Source organism: Sorex fumeus, unplaced genomic scaffold, assembly GCF_029834395.1.
Source record: "Sorex fumeus unplaced genomic scaffold, SorFum_2.1 ptg000128l, whole genome shotgun sequence".
NCBI classification, from domain to species: domain Eukaryota; kingdom Metazoa; phylum Chordata; class Mammalia; order Eulipotyphla; family Soricidae; genus Sorex; species Sorex fumeus.
This window is the reverse complement of record NW_026606185.1, coordinates 3514300-3537666: the sequence shown is the minus strand read 5'-3', so window position 1 is coordinate 3537666 and position 23367 is coordinate 3514300. Positions and strand designations below refer to the sequence as shown.

The following is a 23367-nucleotide window of genomic DNA, read 5'->3' as shown; positions in this document are numbered from 1 at the left end:
CCCAGCGGAATCGCAGCTGACATTCGCTGAGCGATGACTATGTGCAAGCATCTTTTTTCTCAGGATGTTATCTGTACACTTTCTTCCAGAAGGTCTTTCTTTCCCTTTTGCTCTGTGTCAGCTGCTGGGGGGGGGGGGGGTGGAATGGCATGGGGGTGATAGGAGTGGAGGAAGTACATCCCTCTGATAATCAGCTCACGGGACAGCCCCTGACCTACTCTTGATAATCTCTGTTGCCCCCTCCCTTGCCTGGGAGTTGTTAAGGAAACACGTTCTGTCCTATTGATTTACCCTTCTTCCATTCCGGCATATAGAAGAACTCGAATCCTTTTTTATTTTTACAGTTTAACCTCTTTTCAGGTAGCAGCAAAATAAAGAAGCATTCCTAGTGGTCATCTAAAAAAAACTATTCATTATCCATAACATTAAAATTGAATGCAACCATTTGCTGTTTTTAAAAAAGGTATTTTCATAAGACACTTAGAATCACATGGTTTGGATGATAAGAATTTATCTGGAAAGATAGAAGATGAGCAGCATGCCCTCATGAGAGACTTCTCAGTGTCCTTGGCGTGATTAATATCAAGGATTTAAACGTAATAATACTGTTTTCCTCAGAGAAAGCACTTCAGTGTCTAAGGAGCTGACCTCTGACCCCGCAAGCCCCACTTTCAGTGGCTGCTCACTACATACTTTTACACCACACTTGGGACAAGTAAAGTTGATGTCACATACAAATCTGTTCTTGACACAGTAGTAACAGAAGATCTACTCTACTCACAGCCTATGGTGTGAGGCATGGTGGGTCACTCTCCACACAGACATTTTTTACCAGTGGTAGCTAGTGTCCTGTCACTGTTAGGAGCACCAGTGAGAGGGATGTACCGTGAGGATAACTTAGCTTTCAACTTTTGGGTATTGATAAGGGGCAAGAGAAAAACCAGAAACTTAGCACAGCCATGCCAGAGAAGTTCTCTATTCATGTACTCAAAGCCAGCTTCCTGTGTACTCTGGAGCTTACAAAACACAGAACAAATGCCTAGGAGACATTCTGTTAAAATGGCAGACTTGCCTCTTTGAAGGAAAATAAAAAAATTGTTTAACCCACCTTACTTCAAACATGCAACTGTAAAGTTCACACATTGCTTCACTTTCCCAAATGATGCTGCATGGTGGTTGCGAAATAATCCCTGTCGGTGTTCTCACCACAGCCCCCCAATCATACAGGCAGCAAACCAAAGCTTCTGACTCTTCCTTGGCAGCTGGTTATTTTGAGGGAAAAGATCATTTTTATACTGAATATTCAAAACTGATGCTCCCACAGTAGCATTTTCAGAGTAGACAGTGGATCTCCATGAGAAAGTCCACAAAAATGCTTTCACTTCTACCTCAGGTGGCTCACAGTCCTGACTTAAATTCACAAAAGCACTGAGTAAAGTCAGGGCTTCGGTGTGTGCAGCTGACTTTATTCTTATCACTGTCTGTCCTCTTCCAATTCTCCTGAAGCTATGCCTCTCTGAAGCCCACAGTGCCAGCTGCCTCCTGAGGTGAACTTCCATTCCCCTTCCCTGCAGCGCCTTCAGGAGTGTGTAAGCCTCTGGATATGGCAGTAGGGATTTTGGCTGCAAGTGCTTGTGTAAAATGCTTGCTCCAAATTAGCCAGGAGTTTAGGAGTGTGCAAAACAGCTGAGCTCCATGTAAGTGTTTCTGAAATGTTTTTCAGGAAGCAGACTCTTCCTTGTTCCACTTGGTCTATCCAGGTTTCTGGACTGAAACTTGTTTATAGTGACTACTGAAGGCTATATGAATATTGTACCAGGAGAAGATTGGAGAAGGTGCAGGTGATCTGGCCACAGGCTTCCAGGATGGAAAGTATTTAGGACAGAGAAGTCAACAGACTTTCACCAGTCCAGCTCAGCCCATAGGCTGCTGTGTTCTTGGTTACATTTTCTAACCTGTCTCTGCTACAATCTAATCTTACTTATTTTGTGACATGCTCTTGCTGCTGCTCAGAATAATTTAGAGCATAGGGAATAATATATGGATGACTAATCAAACTTTGGTATTGTAGCTGAGATAAACATTTCAGCTTATTTGTTTATGTATTTTAGATGATTAGGGGCCCAATTGGCTAGCCAAGAACAGAGCAGTCACCTAATATTTCTTTTCCAAATTGTCAATTGTCCTTCTCTGCAGATATTCTACAACACAACAGTGAGACCAAGACACTGAGCCTACAGTCTGGCGGGGGATGAGCTGGGAGCCACCAGCAGCTCACTGAGCTTCCAGACAACTTAGAGGCAGCATATTGGGGCTTTCCAAAAGTCAGGTGCAAGGACAGTTGCTTAAAAACATTTTCCATGTAAACATAAAGTAACAAAATAGGAAACTAACACCCAAGTATGGCAGAGATTAGTACCAGAAATTTTACTCAATGACCCAGAGGACAACCACACATGTTAGGGGAAGGGGGAGCTCAGAAAGAGAAGGGAACACCAAATAAAGGGTGTTGGGAGGATCCGCCCACGATGGGAGAGCATGCTGAGGGTAGACTGTCGACCAAGCATGATTGCCACTCAATGCCTCTTTTGCAGACCCTGGCACTCAAAAGGAGAGAGAGGGAAATGCCCTGCCACAGAGGCAGGGTGGGATGGGGGCTTGGGGGGGGAGGGGATGCTGGGGTCCGTGGTGGTGGGAAATGCGCACTGGTGGAGGGATGGGTGTTTGATCATTGTATAATCGAAACCCAAGCACAAAAATGTGTAAGTCTACAACTGTACCTCATGGTGCCTCACTATTAAAAAATAAATAAATAAAAAATTTTAAAAAACACCCCCCCCAAAAAAACATTTTCCATGTAATTCTAAATAGACCCAAGATTTTGACCAGAAAAATAGTGGTTTTAATGTGCAGGTTTCCTGTTCTTTACGGGTACCAGTGAATCTGGTTATCTCTCCTAGGAAATGGAGCATAGGCTGAAGTAGACAAGGTCTCCTGAATCAGTGATTTAAAAGCAAGAATAACCCAGTGATCCTCTAAAGAGTTGACTGCTTGAAAGGCTTAACCCCAAAGGTAATCCTTGATTACCTGTAATCTTTTAGAATACTGAGACTATCCTGACCTTGTTTTATAGATGAAATCACTGACAGCAGGTGTTTAAGTTGTGCCTCAGCCTCTCAGAAGTCTCTTGCATAAGTGGCCACATTTGTTCCATGAGGGAAGCAAAGGTGGTGCAGGGCTTTTGACTTCTGGGCATTCTGTTTGCTCGTTTATTTTAGTTTTGTCTTCTGCTCTCAGAACTATGGAAAGAGACACTGAGAGGAAGCTTTTGAAGTCAGCTCAACTGATATTCAAGAGCATCTGTCCATGTTCCAGCTCAGAGGAGAGGGTGGGAGGGGCCCTGTGGAGGGGAAACATTTGCTTACATACAAAGGCAAAGGATGAAACAGAGTCGATGGCCACATACCATGGTCACACAGTGATTCCTCCTCCAGTACCTGTTACTCGCACACCAGCACTTCCAGGGAGGGAGCTAGAGGGTTGGGACCATGAGGTGAAGGGGAGGGAGTCGGTCACTCCCTTTCTGGTTGTCCTGCATTAGAAGAGGAGACTCTGAGGCGGCTGGCCGTGGGAGTGGGAGGCTTCTGGTAAAGCCTCATGGTACTCTGGTCTATTGTGTCTCTCAGGTATCATTCATGTGCTGTAAATAATTAATGCAGGGAGAAGGCAAAAGGTTGTTTCCAGGTGTCAGATCAAGATCCCAGAAACAGACCCGCAGAGATAGTACCTGGCGGCCATCTGATGGGGGAGGCTGGAGGTACTAGCACCAGGTTTGGGTTCCCTGAAACACAAGGCAGCCGCTGACCCTGGAATGTGCTGGTGAGTGGGGTGGCCCCAGGCCACTCTTGTCAGACCCCCAACCAAGTCAACCACAGTATGTTCCCTATTTGGATCTAATTGTTAGGAAGTGGGGGATGGGGAGGGCCAGTAGGCTTGGCTGTTGGTGGTACAGGGCAGAGGGCCTCATTGGGCATCCCTCCACAAGCTCCTGTTCCGAACCACGTTACACTCCACGATGAGGCACCTGAATATGGCCTTTGTTTTGCAGCCTGGAGGGGAGGAGGGGGGATCAGGTTTGGGACAGATATTCTAAAGGAAAATTTTGTTTCTCCCTTGGTTCATGTTGGATTTATAAAAGAGGATTTCTTGTATAAGATGGTTGCGTTTTTTTGTCCTTAGAATAAGGTGAAAAATACCACTGGTAGTGCTCCCATGAACTAGCCCTAGACTCCGAAGGCTAATGTTTATGTCCTCCAAAACTCATGCTGAATCCTGCCCCTTAAAAGTGATGAGACTGTGTGGCCTTTGGAGTGCAATTAAATCATGAAAGATCAGGCTTATTGAATGCAATTGGGCCTTGCAGAGTTTCTAGGAAGTGCCCTCAGCCCTTCCCTGTGTAAGGATGAAGTTCCAGCTGTGAAGGCACCCTCCTGCGACTGAGTGAGCATGATGTCACCTGGTATTTCCCAGTTTCCAGGACTGGGAAGTGCATGTCTCCTGTGTGTGAGCCAACTCAGTGAGGCTGAGCAGCATGAGAAGAGTAAGGCAGTCACTGAAACTGCCTGGAACTTGATTTTCCCCCATTAGCTAAATACTGGCCACCACAGAGGGGAAAGGGTTCTGTCCCTCTGCCTGCTCCCACTAGATGGCTCAGTGACTGCCATCCTCCAGAGGCCACTGGACAGTCAGGTTCGGGCCCGCAGTGATGAGACACGTGGGGCCTCACAGGATGGGGTGGAGCCGGCCCTTTCCTCCCCATCCCAATGAAACCCTGAGTCGCTGCCCACGAATGGCCTCTCTGGCTCCTGATCAAGCTGCCTATCGGCCATGATCCCAGAGACTCAAAAACAAATCTTGGAACCCAGCAGCTTTTGGCAGAAATGCATTTGGACCCCTCAGTAGGTTACTGGCCTTGGGCCATCCCAGGTGGGAATAGGTTTCGTGCCTTGGCCTGTTCCCCCTGGCAGCCTGGTGGCCACCATCCTCCAGAAGCCACTGGACAGTCAGGTTTGGGCCCGCAGTGATGAGACATGTGGGGCCACATGGAATGGGGTGGAGCTGGCTCTTTCCTCCCCACCCCAACGAAACCTCGAGTTGCCACCCAAGAATGGCCTCTCCTGATCAAGCTGCTTAACAGCCATGATCCCAGAGACTCGGGAACAAATCTCAGAACCCAGCAGGTTTTGGCAGAAATCCCTCCAGATTTAATTGTTAAAATTTCAGAATTTCAAAATTGCTCAGCCTCTTCTGCAGCTGTGTGACATCGTATGTTATTAATAACCAGCAATAGAAGACACATTGTCTACTGTTGCCTTTTCAGCAGATCTGAGTGTTGGGGTAAAATCCCAAATAATAATGGTGGGTCTGGTGTCCAAATATTGAATGTAATCAAAGTAGAGAGAGAGTAATGTGGAAATAATCTGCCCCACAGGTAGGGGGAGGGTGTGGGATGGGGGTATACTTGGGGCTTTTGGTGGTGGAGAATGGGCACTGGTGAGGATACGGGTGTTTCAATGTATGACCAAGACTTAAACCCGAAAGCTTTGTATCTGTTCTCACGGTGATTCAATAAATAAAATTATAAAAAATGGAAAAAAAAATTAAGGCGGAGTTCATGCCCGATTCAATCAGCCTAATCACTAGCTGAATAAATAGAGGTACTCCTACATAAAAAAAAGACAATGTCATGCACATATTGTTTAATATTTCACTGTGCAGCAAGAATGAATTTAAAAAGACACAAGACTATTTATAGAAATATTTAAATTCCACTTAATATTATGTATTATAAAGATGCTCTGTGGAATATTCACTTTTCACCAAGTTTATGTGATACAAACTGTGTATTCTCTGGGTGGCTAGGGTAAGCCCCAGCAGCTCTCCCTCTCACCGATGGACTTGGGCCGTACCCCCACCCAAGGCAGCCCATGCCAAGGGCGCATGAAGGAGGAAACGAGGGCCATGCTGGCTGGTGATCAGTTACCGTTTATTCCATTCTTCCCACGTGCCTGTTACAGTCTTCCTAAGCTCCCCATTCCCTTCTCCTGTCTCTCTGCTCATCTCTCCGCGCTCCATCTCACAGCCTGGTTTCTCTCTCTCCATGCACCTGCTCCTGCATTCTTCCCCCACATTCTTCTCCCTCTGTCCCTCTTGCTAGTCTCTCCACACTCCGTCTTGTTGCCCTGGTCTCTCTCTCTCTCTCTCTCTCTCTCTCTCTCTCTCATTTCTCTCCAACTCCCCCCATTGGGGGTAGCAGAATCAACATATCAAAAGCCCTTCCTGATGGCCAATCAGGCTCACGGGTGGAAATACCACCTAGAGATGTTCCTCCTCTCCTTAGTCCAGTAACTTAATTAACATCTAGTTATTTTGTATGGACACAGTAAGAGATACATTGAGCTTGTAGGGTAGCTTTCCTGGGGACATCTCGCCATAGACTCAGACTACAATGCTCAGGCCAGATTAATCTTTCCTAACCCTAGCAGGGTCCAAATCTAGTTACTACTTTTTGGATCATGGCAGAATTTCTCCATGACCATGCTCTTAACTTATAGTTAAGTATTATGGCACTTTAGCCAGGCCCATTTTGATGCCAGGGTAGCACATAACTCACAGCTTTCCATGAATCCATTCAATCCCTTGTTGGGACCCTGCTTTGGGGGTGCTAGGAAGTAAGGGCAACTGAGACTTAAGTCCAAAGAACAGGCGCCCAGGGGAGAATATCATTCAGAGTCAGTTAACTCCCAGGTTACAAAAGCATAGCATTAACGGTCTTCCTGTGTCCATACAAAAAGGACACTGTTCTGAATTAACTGTGCAAAGGACTTAAGGAGAAGAGAAAAATGATATTTACAAGTCAACGGAGCACAAAGAAAGAAGTTACAAATAAACACAGAGAAATGGGAGCACTGTGATGGGAGCAACCCGATAAACCTAAGCTCCCTGCAGCAAGGCCTAATGGACAAACCAATGTTATCCTACAATGAACCCATGGCATCTCAACTAAAATTTAAAAACCATTTTACTTGAACGAACAGTGATTCAGATTCAGGAGCACTGAACCAGAAGTGGTTTGGAACATCCCACTGACAGGAGTTAGAGGCAGATTTTATAGAGAAGAAGATAAGGAAGTGATTTGACTCACCATGGCTTATATGGTTGCACAAACATGCAAGCTTTCCCAAATAGGGATAGCTTGTTGACTGCTTGTGATTGTTCTTCTAACCTTGAGACACTGATAGTTGATTCTGGCTTGGGTTTTGGTTTGCTTACGTAGCTACCAAGGTAGCCCTCTCAGTTCAGTTTGATCAAACAAGTCCTCGTTGTTTGATTCCTGCCTGTTTGATTACTTTGGCAGATGCTTTGTGTCTATCAGTGCAGATCCTGTTGGTGGTATTTGTGTAAGACATGATTTACATATATTATCATTCATGAATTCAAATGTTTTTTAGTCCCAGGAGTTTGCAGAAAGGATTATATTGTGCTCCAGAACTCAATAAAAGTCTTCCTATATACTGTGTCTTTAACGTTTGGCTTATTTTTGTCATGGGGAAACTGCAGAAATAGAATCGCTGAGAAAAGGTCTTGCTCATTTTGCATTTTAATGAATGGTACTGTGATACTAGTCTCTCAAAGGTTACTATTCTATACATCCTGCAGTACTTGATGGCACCCAATCTAGCCTTCCAGCAGCATTAGGGGGTTAGGAATGACAAAATGTGCTATAAGTGCAAATATGGGTTAGGTCGTGTACTGCCCATTGTCCAAGGTCAGCTTTCTGTGTTACGGTCATTCTCCTTAAGACAAACACTGATGATATGCCCAAATTTAGGACATTGATTCTCAGTCCATTTGCACAAAGTTTCTGAGAGGTCACGTCCAGCTAGTGAGCACAAGCATTTTAAAAGCTGCCTAGTAATTCCTGTGTGAGCCAAAGTCAAGAGCTGCCAAGACCTGAGGCGTGAGGCGCTGGGCAGATTCCTCCTCCCAGACCACTCGGTTCCTGTTGGAGTCATATTCCACATGGGGACTTTCTGCTGCCTCGTTCAGGTGGAACCCTCGCAGGGCACACTGGGGCTCTGAGCAAGGGGAGGGAAATGGCCTGTTATATTATGCCATAGAAAATGACATCAAATCTGTGATGCTTATTACAGGAAGGAAGACTTGGTTGTGACTGACCCAATACTGGGGAAAGGGGGACTGTCTCTCCCGGATGAAGACATCTAGAGTGTCTCCATAATGGGAAACTGAAATGTTTCAAGGTTCAGAGGCAGAATATCCTTAGGAAGCGAACATCCCACTCTGCTGATTTAAAAGGACTTGTTTGAAAAATAAACAGTGCTATTTTTAGGGCTATAGATCATGGTAGGGCCTCTGTGAAGGATTCTGGAGCATCCTGTAGAAGGGATGGTACCAATGTTGTCTAATTACTTGGTACTAATTCAAACTCATCTCACTAATGTCCTTCAGTTATGTTTAGAAAATATCAGCCTGGAAGAAGTAATTCTAGTGAATTCAGTATTGGCTCCATCTCTGATATTTTGCCATTGATTTGACTGAAAACAGGATCAGCATCCTGTATTGATCCCGTTGTTCACAAGCTATACGGAAAGATCTAGGACAATTCCCTCTTACGATTTTTTTCCAAATTAATGTATAATTTAAATACCATAAAATCTAGTTTTTCTTCTTTTTTATCATGACAGCGAACTGACCTCACTGATTGGAGTTTAGGATGCTGATTGGAAGAGAGCTTGGGGTGGGTTCCTATACCTCCCTCTCTTCCTGCTGGCCTCCCTTCTAACTCTCAGGCCAGACCCACCTCTTCCTCAGTCTTTCATTCCAGGCAGGGGCCAGGACTCACTTTGTTAGGTGGTTTTCTTTTTCCATCTTCCTTTGGTTTTCTTGGTAGAGGCAGCTTACAGACTCTGGGGAAGATCTCAGATTTTGGAGTAGACAGCCCTCAGAAATGGGAAAATTCCACTTCGTATTGTGGCCAAAGCCTTACTCGAAACACAGCTATGCGGGGTTATCTCTGTGGCTCCTTCCAGAGAGGAGGAGCAGAAGGAGCTGGGTCCCAACAGAAATTGACTAAGATGCTTCTTTTGCATGTTGCTTCCTTTAAACTAATAGTAATAGTAACTATCTTAAGTGATAGACTTCTAACCGGCTGAAAAAAGGGACAGATTTAAGTTTCCTTTTTATTATACTCTATATCCCATATTTAGGGCCCGAGGCTGTGCTGTACCAATACAGTATGGGAAGACTTAGCTTGCTAAGAATAGATTAGAATGTTTAATTAATGGAGAGTTATTTATAATTCACCCATGTTAATGGTGAGTGTCGGAGACGGTAGTGTGGAAGGAAAGCCGGCTTTCTTCCTGATGCTAGAGAATGAGGGTTTACCCAACTGGATTGCTTGATTGTTTCCTGGAGAAGAGAAGAAATAAAGCCCTGTGAATCCATGCAAAGAATGTGACCAGACCTGGATCTTATAGAAATAAAATGTAATAGACCCTGCAGTAGACAGTGGATGCTTCCTTGTGGGCTGGTAGACCAAGAAAGTCCCATATTTGAGGGCTGGATAACTGGGTACAGAGAGAACACACAGATCTTTGGGCGCATACAAGAGATTTTTACAGGATATTAAGTGGGCTTAGGATCAAGCCCCCTCCCCCTGCCCCCAAGTTTTATCCTCCTGTTGTGGGGCGGTGGCTGGGCCACATCTTGTGGTGCTCAAGACTCACTACTGGTTCAGGGATCACTCCTGGAGGGATTTGGAGGATCCTATAGGGGGCTGGAGATTGAACCTGGGTTGGCTGCATGCCAGGCAGGTGTTCATTCCCCCCTTTCCCTCCCCCACCCTCTCTTCAGCCCTCTTGTTTCCCTTTAGAGCTTTCTCCAAACCTTGGAGGGTATGTTTAGTTTTTTCAAAGAGCTGATTTCTCACAGGTGAGTTGAAGGTCTTTACTATCCTGAATAGTTTTGTTTGGGGGCCACACCGAACAGCGCTCACAGCATTGCTCAACGTTTACTCCTAGAGGTGCTCAGGCACCACGTGCGGTGCTGAGAATCAGCCAGGCTGACTGCAAGGCCTTCTATACTCTCTCTCTATCCCAGTCCCTGAATGTACTTTCTTTTTTATAAATTATTTTATTTTATTTTTATAAAGTTGTTCACAGTAATTGATTACATTTAATATTTGAACACCAATCCCACCACTTTTGCATCTTCTCACCACCATATTTCGAATGTTTCTACCCCAAAACCCAAACAGTGCCCTCAAAGCAGAACCAAAATAATTTTGTATAGAGGAAAAAGATTGTATATTGCCTTATGCTTTAAACCCCATCAGATATGGTGTGCTACTCTTGGTACATCAGTGGTGTAGAATCTGAGTTGTCTCCAGGAATTCTACAGCAGATTCACTCATGGGTGAGGCTTGTCCAGGCCTGTGGGGAACAGCCATGAACATGGTGATTTTGAGTTCTGGAGTTTTTTGGCTGCCGGGGCTGTCTCGAGGTGGGGAGTTGCCCGTATGACACAGCCTGGTGCGGCGTCCCTAAATGTAATGTCTTGATTCTAACCTAGGAACCTGCGTGGAGGCACCTAGCCAATGCCTCCCCTCTATGAAGTAATGCATATGATAATGAAAGCCATGTAGGAATGGGTACAGATTAACACCTTAGTATTTCCTTCATAGTTTTAGTTTCTCCTCCAATGGTTGATATAATTTTGAAGATTTGACTTAAATATGTGTTATCATTTTACATCTCATGACAGAGTTATTATTTACAAACTTTGACTATTTTTTCTTTTTTTCTTTTTTTCTTTTTTATTAGTGAAACCCCATGAGGTACAGTTGTAGACTTACAGACTTTCATGCTTGGGTTTCAGTTATACAATGATCGAGTACCCATCCCTCCACCAGTGCCCATTCTCCACCACCAATGATCCCAGTAGCCCTCCCACCCCGCCACCCCCTACCCTGCCCCACCTCTGTGGCAGGGTATTCCCTTTTGCTCTCTCTTTTCTTTAGGGTGTTGTGGTTTGCAATAGAGGTATTGAGTGGCCATCGTGTTTGGTCTGTAGCCTACTTTCAGCATGCATCTCACATCCTGAGGGAATCCTCCAGACATCCTTTACTTGGTATTCCCTTCTCTATCTGAGCTGCTTTTCGCCCCAGCATGTGCTGCCTGCCAGCTTCCAAGCCGTGGAGCAGACCTCCTGTACTTATCTCAACTATTCTTAGGTGTTCACCTCCCATTCTGTTACTTTATATTCCCCAGATGAGTGCAGTCTTTCTATGTCTGTCCCTCTCTTTCAGGTTCATTTCACTTAGCATGTTATTTTCCATGTAGAACCACTTCTATGTAAATTTCATGACTTCATCTTTTCTAACAACTGCATAGTATTCCATTGTGTAGATGTACCAAAATTTCTTTAACCAGTCATCTGTTCTCGGGCACTTGGGTTTTTTCCAAATTTTGGCTATTGTGAACAGTGCAGGAATGAACATGCAAGTGCAGATGTCGTTTTGACTGTACTTTTTTGCCTCTCCGGGATATATTCCCAGGAGTGGTATTGCTTGTTCAAATGGAGCTCAATTTCTAATGTTTTGAGAATCATCCATACTGTTTTCCAAAAGGGCTGAACCAGTCGGCATTCCCACCAGCAGTGAAGGAGGGTTCCTTTCTCGCCACATCTGCGCCAACAACCGTTGCTTTTGTTCTTTTGGATGTGGGCCAGTCTCTGTGGTGTGAAAGGATATCTCATTGTTGTTTTGATCTGCATCTCCCTGATGATTAGTGATGTAGAGCATTTCCTCATATGCCTTTTAGCCATTCGGATTTCTTCTTTGAGAAAGTTTCTGTTCATATTGTCAACCCATTTTTTGATGGGGTTGGATGTTTTCTTCTTGTGGAGTTCAACCAGTGCTTTGTTTATTCTTGATGTCAACCCCTTATTGGCCTTATCGGATGGGTATTGGGTGAATATACTTTCCCATTCTGTAGACTGTCTTTGTATTTTGGTCACTGTTTCTTTTGAGGTGCAGAAGCTTCTTAGTTTAAGATAGTCCCATTTGTCTATCTCTGTTTTCACTTGCTTGTTCAGTGGCATTTCATCTTTGAAGATACCATTAGCTTCAATGTTGTGGAGGGTTTTGCCAACCTTGTCTTCAATGTACCTTATGGATTCTGGTCTGATGTTGAGGTCTTTAACCCATTTTGATCTTATTTTTGTACATGGTGTTAGGTAGAGATCTGAACCCAGCTTTTTTGCATGTAGCTGTCCAGTTTTGCCAGCACAGTTTATTAAAGAGGCTTTCCTTGCTCCACTTCACATTTCTTGCTCCCTTATCAATGATTAGCTGATCATATATTTTAGGGGGAGGTGTCAGTATATTCAACCCTGTTCCATTGATCTGCAGTTCTACCTTTGTTCCAGTACCATGCTGATTTAATTATTACTGCTTTGTAGTAGAATTTAAGGTTGCCGAGGTCAATTCCTCCCATTTTCTTTTTCCCAAGAATTGCTTTAGCTATTCGTTGGGGCTTATTGTTCCATATGAATTCCAGGAGTGACAAACTTTGTCTATGTTTTTAATAGAAAGATTATATGACTTCATTAACATTGGCCATTTCTTCATCTTATATGCTCTCCTTTTCTACTCATGAGATGTATCTGACCCAAAGGCTTGGAATAAACCTGCCTGAATAAATATGTGCAACTTCCTTCCTTCTTGAACAGTGCTAAATGTTACTTAGACTTACTTCTTAGTGACTAACCTCTCCAAAGAGCCCTTCTGCTGCATATGTGTTTAATTGCTCTTATGACAGTTAATACATAATCAGGCAGAATTGCTTCTAGACATGCACCTCCTTTACCTTTGTGTTCCCTTGGGACAAGATCTTATATTGTTTACAGGAGCCATGACACCTGATTTTATCTTGGAGGTGTACTTAATAACAGTTAGTTCCTGCTCACATGAGCTGTCCTGTACTGTTCTCTTATCTCATCAAAAATTTCTATTTGGATCCTGTTATCTAGCATAGAATACTTGCTAACAAACAGGTATAAAATTCAGGACCCATTTCTGCAGCTGCATGGTCTTGCCCTCTTTTAAAGGAATTCTGCATGCCTCAGCTATAGACCTGTAAAAAGATTTGTGGAATAGTGGATAGACTTAAAGTAATTCTTGCTATCATGAATAGTGCTGCAATGAACATAGGAATGCAGATGGTGTTTCTGCTGTGTGTTTTCACCATAGCTAGAATCTGGAAACAACCCGAGTGCCCAAGAACAGATGAATGGATAAAGAAATTTTGGCACATCTACACAGTGGAATACTCAGCAGCTGTTAGGAAAAATAAGGTCATAAAATTTGTCTATGAAATGATGGACATGGAGAGTATTATGCTGAGTGATACTCTCAGGGACAGATATAGAATGACTGCATTCATTTGTGATATATATATATGTGTATATAGAAGACTAATATATATATATGTGTATATAGAAGACTAATATCCACGGCCAGGGAAATAGGGGTTAGGAGGACTGGTCAATGGTTAGAACTAACCACAAGTGTGTGTGGGAGAAAAGGTAGGTTAAAAAGAGACCAGTATGACAGTAATAGCTGGGAATGATCACGCTGGACATGAACTGAATGTTAAAAGATGGTAAAGGGATATTTTTGATAACCTTTCAGTCTCAATATAGCAAACCACAATGCCCTAAAAGGGGAGGGGGAAGAGAGAGAGAGAGAGAGAGACAGAGAGAGAGAGAGAGAGAGAGAGAGAGAGAGAGAAAGAAAAGTTCCTGCCATAGAGGCAGGCAGGGGTTGCGGGGTGGGGGTGATGAGAGGGAACCTGGGGACACTGGTGCTGGGAACTGTACACTGGTGGAAGGATGGGTGTTGGAATACTGTAACACTGAAATCCAGCCATGAGCAGCTTTGTAAAAGTTCATCTCACAGTGATTCAATATATTTTTTATAAAAGAATAAGTTTTATTCCTTTCATTGTAAATACAGCATGCAGAGTGAATTGAGCAGGAAAATTCTGTTCTTGTGCCTCAAGCACTAGATCTGATATGTTGCCTGGTGACTTATTTGGTATGCTAGACTGCCTGCTAATGTTTACCACTTATAATTAAGCACAATGTTACACTTAACTTTTATAATTCCAGCTGTTTGGAATGTCAGCAGGTATGTATGTGGGACTTCAATTTACCAGCAGGCTCATTGGGAGAAAGCAGCAGTAGAAAGAAAGAGGGTAATAGTGTCACCCCATGTGTAATTGGCGCTTCTTCAAGTGGCTGACACTTGCTGGCATCCACATTGGGAGCCAGGCCAGGACTGCAGATGAAGCACAAGGATGCTTGGAGTGAATTGCTCTTCAGCTAAATAAAGGGTGCTCTGTTTTGAGAAATAAAGCAGATAATCAGTTGACAATGATTATCTGTATTGGCTGCTGGTGTTCCAAATTTATATCTCAAAAAGTGCGAACTGTACACTTAAAGTTGAATGTTGGCAATAGAGTGAGAAAACCATTATATGCCCCCTCTTCTAAGATAGGTATATTCTTCGACTTATATGCATATATGCCCCAGAATTCAAAAACAGTGTCTAAATACGTCTCAGAGGTTGTAGATATATGCCAATCACGCTGGTGTGAGATGATGTCTCACTGTTTTGATTTGCATATCTCATGATAAGTGATGCATAGCATTTTTTCATATGCCTTTTGGCTCTCTGTATGTCTTCTTTGACAGGTTTCTGTTCACCTCTAACCCCCATTTTTTATGGGCTTCTTGTTCAGGTTTCTTTTGTAGCATTCTGTTAGTTCTTTTTATATCAATATATCTGCACACTACTCATCAAAGATCAACCCTTTACCGATAAGTGGCAGGCAAATAGCCTCTCCCAGTCTGTGAGTTGTCTTTTAATCTTGCTGTCATTTCCTTTGCAGTGCAAAAACTTCTTACTTTGCTGTAATCCTGCTTGTGTATCTTTGTTTCGGTTTGCTTGGCCAGGGATTCTGAGACATTGAAGATATATCTGGTTTCAATATCATGAAGTATTTGGTCTATGTTTTCCTCAATGTAATTTATGGACCAAAGTCTTATATTGAGGTCTTTAATCCATTTTGATTTGACTTTTGTGGATGGTTTCAAGAAGGGACCTGAGTTCATTTTTCCCCACGTGGCTGACAAGATTTCCCAGCACCATTTGTTGAAAAGGCTTTCTTTGTTGACTTCATATTTTTTGCTTTTTTATCAAAGATTAACTGTCCATAAGGAACCCTCATTCTCTGCTGATGGGAATGTTGACTGGTTCAACTCTTTTTGAAGACAATATGGACACTTCTCAAAAAAATAATCATTAAGCTTCCCAGCCGTTCCATGTCTGGGCACCTACCCCAAGGTCCAAAAACTAAATTTAGGAAATATATCTACTACTATGTTCATTTCTTCACTATTCACAATAGCCCAACAACCTAAGTGCCCAAGGTCTGATGACTAGATAAAGAAACTGTAGTACCTATATACATAGTGGAATACAACTTGACTATAAGAAAAAAAAATGAGATAATGAAATTTGCTGCCACGTGGGTAGAGCTGGAGAGTATCATGCTGAATGAAGTTTGTCAGAGGAGAGGGACAGACACAGAATGATCTCTCATATGTAGGACTTGAAGAAACAGAATAGGGATTAATTAATGCCCCCTGAAAAACAGAAGCTGAGAAAATGTCTTTAATAGGAAGCTTACCTATTAGAGGGAAGGTGGTGGGAAAGGGCACTTGGACAATGGCAGAAAGAAGTGGAAAGCTGAGTGGAGGGTGGATGCTGGAATATTTCATGCATGAAACCCTTCTAATAACAGTTTGCAAATCACAGTGCCCAAAATATAAGTAAATAAATGTTATAGACTTTTTGGGTCATACTTCCTCTGACTTGAGAAAGAGAATGGTGCTGAGACTGAGGTTACAGTGTGGTAAATTCTTCCATATAGTATAACTCCGAAAGGGAAGAATGTTAACACGTCCAGCTCTTGAAATAGGATCTACTTAATCCGTTTTTACTCCTGTACCTGCTTGCTTTGTTTATACCAAGTTCTAGTTACTGAAGTACTCGTTACTTGGATGGGAGCCAAGTACTCTTCAGTTCTGGCTGTGCCCAGAGTTGAGACAGCTCAAGATCACTGTGAATAAACCCAGAGAAAGACACGAAGAAAGCGACATGGAGGCAGAGGCACCTCACAGGGCTGTGAGCTCAAAGCATGCAATCTGTCTCTGCTCGCTCTTCACACCTTCAGCAACTGCAGCAGAGGATGTGCACGAGTAGGCAAGTGAAGTGGGCCCTCCCGTTAAAGAGGCTCTTTGTGAGAGATGTACTTTCTGGTCTTTGATTATTCTATCTCAGTGTAGAATTAGGAGCGCTTGCACAGATGACACTGGAGACCAAAGAATCTTAGCACAGTGACAACAGGAAGTCAGGAGATTTGGGTTAGGAGTTTCCCAGAGCATACCAGGAAACATGAGCGTATTCAGTTATGAGTTGCAACTTCCACAACATAACTTGGAAGAAATTTGAAGAAATACACATCATCCTGCAACCAAGTACTCATCTGTTCAAGTGTATATTGAACCAAAACCCGAGTTTCACAAAATCTTATATATCATATTCTCATATATCCCAGTGTCACTGGATATGTCATTCCAGAAACCTTTCCTTAGCATACGATGTGTGACAGCCATTTTATAATCTTGTTTATTATATTTATTATCTTGCAATTTCTGCAGCTAACAAATTGTCTCAGCACCACAGTTGTTGGTCCTTTGCTTTGGAGCTCATAAAACTGAAAACATTGTCAGTAGTTGTCTCCTCATCAAAATCTTGAGCTAAACCTGAAGAATTGTTCAAAATATCACTGTATCACTGTATCACTGTTATCCCATTGATTGTCAGATTACTCGAGCGGGCACGAGTAATGTTTCTATTTTAGGTTTTAGCAGCCTCTTCTTATCTATCTTTTCCCAATGATTGGAGGATCTTTCAGGGTCAGGGGAATGAGATCTGTTGTCGTTACTGTATTTCGCATATCGAATATGCCACGGGGAGCTTGTGAGGCTCTGCCCGTGTGGGCAGGATACTCTTGGTAGCTTGCCAGGCTCTCAGAGAAATATGTTCAAAATATGGAAGAGTTTATTTCTCTGTAGTAGTAGGGCTAAGATCTTGGTTTCCTTGAAAGTATCTGGAGGTAACACCTGGCCTGTGACCTCTGTGCTTGATGCCAGTCCTAAGCCATAAAGGCAGCTGCTTCTTCAAAGCCAGCAGAGACCTCCGCATACATCAGTAGTCTTACACATAAGCTTAATCTTATGCACATTACTTAATACAACTTCAGTCATGTCGAAATCATGGGATTGGTATGTGACTATCCATCATAGTTGTAGGATCCTCCACACTCAAGAGGAGGGATTGCAATAGGCTGTGTATTCTGGGGACAGGAGTCCTGGAGTACTCCTGTCCTTTGAGTACTCAAAGTACTCCTTTGCGTTATGTCTTCTACGTTATCACATTGATCAAGACTCTGATCTAGTTTCTAAGGACTCTTCATGAAATCTTGATTAGAAATAGTTCTGTCTCTTTATTTATAGATTATGGTATGAAATCTACTGTATTTATCCTAAAAGCAAGAAATCCTTGGGGCCAGGTAGGATGCTTAATTTAAACTCAGTTCATCCCCAGCAGGGAATCACATAGATTCTTCCAAGCCCTGCCAGAAGTGCACAGAACCAGGAATAAGCCCTGAGCACTGCTAGGTATGGCCCAAAAATATACAAACAAAAAAAGGCAAGAAATCCTATAACTCCCTAGAATATTTCCTCTCTCTGTCCACCTATTTGCACCAATATGTACACATATACAGAGGCATGAGTGTAGCCACAGAGCCTGTGTGGCTGGATGGAGAGACTGTGACACCAGTTCCCCGAAATAGCATTGTATTGAGTGGTACCAGACACTGCTCTCGTCTCAGTGACTCACCCCTAATTCTGCTGCTTAAAATAATGTCTTCACTGATTATCATGGAGATGCTGATCAAAAAACTCTGATAAGATACATCTCTCTCTCTCTCTCTCTCTCTCTCTCTCTATCTATCTATCTATCTATCTATATACATATATATATATATGTATATATGTATCAGAGTGTATTAGACCTAGAGATTAGACAGACTCACTTTGTGGCCTGCCTGGACTTGTCCATGCTGCAGATCTGGCTTGAGCGCTGAGCGGGTCAGCAGTTTGGTTCCTTACTGGTTTTTTACTTCACTTTGGTTGCAGAGCTGGCAGACCTTGCCTGGCACCTCCTCAGAAAGCGATATTGTACGTGTGCACATGGGGATGGGAAGCAACCATGGTGTGCTTGGCTCCCTCTGACAGGACCCTCTCAGCACCTTCTGTATGGGCTACAGACCAACAGTGGTCTACTCTGCTCATCTAATCATGGAAATCTACCTGTCCCAAGGAGTGGGGTGCCTTCCTCTGACCTTGTCCCTGACCAGCCTGCACTGTTCTCTCCACAGATGCCGCCCTTACGAGGACTGCTGTGGCTCCAGGTGCTGTGTGCGGGCCTTATCCATACAGAGGCTGTGGTATTTTTGGTAAGTCACAACTCTCAGGTCTGGATACCTTGCTCCATCCTCAGTCTATATTGTCATGGCTGCAGTTGCTTCATCACTTGAAGGCTTGGCCTTGGGGATAGCCTTGGTCAAGAGAACAGGAGCATCCAGGTTGACTTGTGAGAAGCCAGTGTTGCTCATGATTTAGAGGGAGGTCTTCCCATGCCCAGGAATTGCAGCTGGAAGAACAATTCTTTTGTATGTTTGATTGCTTTGGGAGTCTCAGGGGTCATACCCTGCATTGCTCCTGGCTCTGCACTCAGGGATCACTTTTTATGGTGTCCATGGGATCTCAGGAGGTGCTGGGGATCAAACTCAGGTGTGATGTCCTATCTCTGCAGCCCCAGAACAGCTCTTTTCTTTTTTTTTTATTAATGTTTTATTAAGGCACCAAGATTTATAAAGTTCTTCATAATAGAGCTTCAGGCATACATATACTAGCGTTAGTTCCATCATAGTGTCAACTACCTTCCACCTGGAGCGATAGCACAGCGGGTAGGGCGTTCGCCTTACAAGCGGCCAACATGGCCGACCCGAGTTCAATTCCTCCGCCCCTCTCGGAGAGCCCGGCAAGCTACCGAGAGTATTCGATATGCCAGACACAGTAACAACAAAGTCTCCAATGGAGACGTTACTGGGCCCGCTCGAGCAAATCGACGATCAACGGGAGGGCCTTTACCTTTACCTTTACCTTACCTTCCACCTGGGTCCCCAGGTTCCCTCCCACACCCCTAGTCTGCCTCCTGGGCAGGCACATTTTTAAGTTTGGGTGTTGTAGTTTGGATCTCCTGCTTTTTTTTTTTTTGTCATACCCAGTGTTGCACAGGGGTTATTCCTGGCTCATGTACTCAGGAATTACTCCTGGCGGTGCTCGGGGGATCATATGGGATGCTGGGAATCAAACCCGGGTCGGCTGCATGCAAGGCAGATGCCCTACCTGCTGTGCTATCCCTCCAGCCCCAATTTTGTCTCAGTTGTTTAGATATATACATATACACACCTCTGCACCATCAATAAGACCTCTGCCCCCAACACCCTTCCATGTGCCTCTTCTTATTCCCCCTTAGTTTCTTTCCTTCTTTGTCCTTCTCATTTCTGTAATATAGGATTAGGAGTGATCTAGATTTACCACCCTCATTGTTTGATACCTTGCATTCCCTCATCCACCGATGAGGGAATTTGTATTCTACCGATAATTTGTATTCCACCGATAATTTGTATTCCACCGATAATTTGTATTCCACCGATAAGTAAAATAATCTGGTGTTTGTCTTTCTTCTTCTGACTTGACTTAACATGAGACCCTCCAATTCCATCTAAGTGTCAATGAATTAATTGCATGGTTTTATCATTACTTGCAGCTGCAAAATATTGTATTTTGTATATATACCATGGCTTCATTTTCTGCTCACTTGTTGCTAGACCTAAGTTTAATACGTAAGCCGAGCTATTGTGCTATATACTGTAATGAGTAATGGTGCCCTTTTGAATGAATTTTTTTGTGTCCTGGAAAGAGATACCTAGAAAATGGGATTGTTGCTTCATTTGGCAGCTCAGTTCTTACTTTATGAGAAATCTCTATACCATTTTCCATACTGGTTGAACCACCATCAGTGGGTGAGAGTTCCCTTCTCACCACATCCTGACTAACATAGGCATTGCTTCCAGTCTTCGTTGGTATTTGTCATTCCCACTGGTGTGATACGGTATTGTCATCTTGGTTTGGGTTTCTCTGCAAATAAGTGACGGTGAACACTTTTTCATGTGTCTATTGACCATCTTTTTGTCTTCAGAGAATTGTCTGTTCACTTCTTCTCCCAATTTCGGGTGGGATTTGAGTTTTTGGTGGTTGGTCTCTGAAGAATAGCTCATCTTTTGGAAGGTGGGTTCATCCTGAAGCAGCTGCTCTGTTGTTTCTGAAATGGAGCTTCCCCAAGCCCCCATTTTAAAAAAATTCTCATTGTTTTTATTTATTTAAAACACCACAATTCATGATACCATTAATGACAGAGTTTCATGCTTCCAATAGTCCACACTGCATGCTCCATCACAGTGCCCACCCTCCTCCACCATTGTCTCAGCATCCCTCCTGTCCACTCCATAGCCACTACCCCCTCAACCCCTGTCCCTGGTAAGCTCAGCTCTGTAGACCAGTTCTCAGGTCATGAAACTTTTGAAAACCAGAGAATTAGCAAATCTCGTGGTCCAGTTTATTTCCATTCAGACTCTGTCGGTTGAATCCTGACAGACAGCCTGTGCCATTGCCCATAAACGGCTCCACGGAAGGAGCTGGTAGAGCCAGGAAATCTAAAATTAAAATACTTTCAGGGAATTTTTGGATACAGAGGTTCCGGTGAGTGGGGGGATCCTCTGTGGATCACCATCTGGGATACATGTTCTCATTTGACTCTAGAAACAAAACATGCTGCTTTCTGCATCAGGGAAAGCCGAGCTGCTGTGGGGATTTGCCAGAAACGAGTGTTTCTGGCACCATCCAGAGCTTCCGCTGCTCTGCTCAGGGCATGTGACCTCAAGGCTGACTCCACAGAGTTATGGCTTCTTTAACTTCACTCCTTCAGCTGCCATGCAGCTTCAAGGTTCTGACATTACTGACTTCTGAGAACTTTAGACCTTGGCTGAGGATGTTCCAGTAGTCACCTGTGTTTTTCCCTCCTGATAACTCTCACCAGTTTTTGATGAGGGGAACTATCCTGGGGGATTCTGCAGGCCAGAGCTTCCTGCTCTGGGGGTCTTGTCATCGTTACCATCACCCATGCCCTGGTGGTCATTGGGCATGTGCATGGCTGAGCTCTCCCATCTCAGGCAATCCTGGCCTGACCAGTCTAGCCGTCTGAGGCATCCCTGGTTCAGTATCACTACTTGGAGCATGGCCGTGCCTGATTATCTCACCACATAGTTGCTAATACCTAAAACTGTTTTTTGAAAAAGTGTTTGGGGTTTGTTTTGTTGTGGCTAAGATCTCTACATTTCAGGCTTAGAGAACTAGTACCAAAAGCTGAGGGAGGGGCTGTAGCTGACCGGAAAGGAGCTGGACTGGAGGGCGGGGGCGGGGGTGTGCTTGACTCGTGCAGGGCAGCGTGCCTCTGCCTGCTCAGAGGTTAGTCCTGAGATTTAGGGTGGGATGTGGATTAGCAGGGAGCCTTCCTTGGGGACGTTCGTTTAAGAGCTGCAGATTTCCCTTCAGTGATTCTGTGTCTTAGGTTGTACTAAATTGTACACTAAAAAAATAGTAGTACACTTTGTACTAAATTGTATACTGGAAAAAAATGGTAAAAATAGGGGCCTCAGGACAGCTCAGCGGCCAAGCTCACTGCGGGGCCTTCCCTTCCCCAGGACTCTGCTCAGATGGGGTTTCCTTCCTGTTTCAGCGGGGGAATGTTGTAGCCACACTTGGGGGCCATGTGGTGTCAGGGATGAACTCAGGGTCTCAAACAGGAAAAGCATGTGCTCTGCCAGTCAGGCCGTCCCTACCCTCATAAGGGTTTTTTTAGTCCCCGGGCCTGTTACCCCCAGGTTCCTCTCCCTCTGTGGCCTTTAGCGTTTCCCAGCCTCTCCCCATGCAGTGCTTCTGCCTTTCTCTCCAATCTACCTCCTATACTTTTATCCCCCATGACTCAGCTCAAATGTCACTTTAAAGCAGAAGGTGCGTCTCTCGTCTTCCTCACTATGACATACTCTTGTCATATGCCTTGACATATGCCTTATCCGGGGGGAGGTTGTTTGCCTGACCCATGAACTACCCAGTTCAGTCCCCAGTATATAGTCCCCCAAACCCTTTAGGAGTGATTCCTGAGCACAGAGTCAGGAGGATGCCCTTAGCGCTGCCGGGTGAGCTGTATAAACAAAAGCAAGCAGAAAATGACTTACCTAAAGCCTTTTGTTGTACTAAATTATACACTTAAAAATGGTAAAACAGAAACCAGGGGCCCCAGGGTAGCTCAGTGGCCATGCACCTGGGTTGGACATGTGGAGCACCGCATCCATCCCGGGCACAGCCACACATGGCAAAGGTGCCCCTGCCCTGGTCATGCCATCCTTCTTGCTCCCCTGCGGCATGGAAAGGGTCTGATATCCAGCACACACTGTCTAGAGACCATAAGCCCCACAACTAAATATGTTTGCCTTCTGGTCATCACAATGACTCAAAGAAGGGGAACCTTTTAAGATAATAAAAACAGCATAAAATCGTGTATCATTTACTACACAAATTTTTGCACTCTAGTTTTTCTTCCTTAGCAGTTACTAAAGTCCTATTAAGTTACAAATTTGTAGTTTCCTCCTCCACCACTAAAACTCAAGACTGGTGGTGGGGAGCAGGGTCCCCCAGCTGGGGGAAATGGCCCTGAGTGAGGAGAGGATTGGAAGAGGATTAGTTGTCTCAGCTGAGCTCTATTTTGAATCACTGTGCCTGATGTCTTTGGCCTTCCCTCCTGTTCCGTGTCTGAAGCTACCCAGGAAGTATGCGACATGGGCACCATGTCAGGATTCTTCAGGCCCTGCTGTGTTCTTTCATAGTTTGTTTGTGGAGATAGCGCCTTTGGCCATGCCTGACTTTCTGGGTTCCGTGCAGTTCTCATTGCTCACATGACAGTGTGCT

General features: G+C 44.1%; 1 protein-coding gene and 1 pseudogene across 1 annotated transcript in view; one reads left to right on the top strand and one right to left on the bottom strand.

Annotated features, from left to right (window-relative positions):
• The window catches only part of VOPP1 (VOPP1 WW domain binding protein), a 101248-nt gene that overhangs the window by 64874 nt on the left and 13007 nt on the right, over positions 1 to 23367 (top strand). The window contains exon 3 of the mRNA XM_056138143.1: positions 18654 to 18731. Coding sequence (XP_055994118.1) covers positions 18654 to 18731 — 78 coding nt within the window. The remainder of the gene's footprint in view (positions 1 to 18653; positions 18732 to 23367) is intronic.
• LOC130045455 (peroxisome biogenesis factor 2-like) lies at positions 583 to 18334 on the bottom strand (annotated as a pseudogene).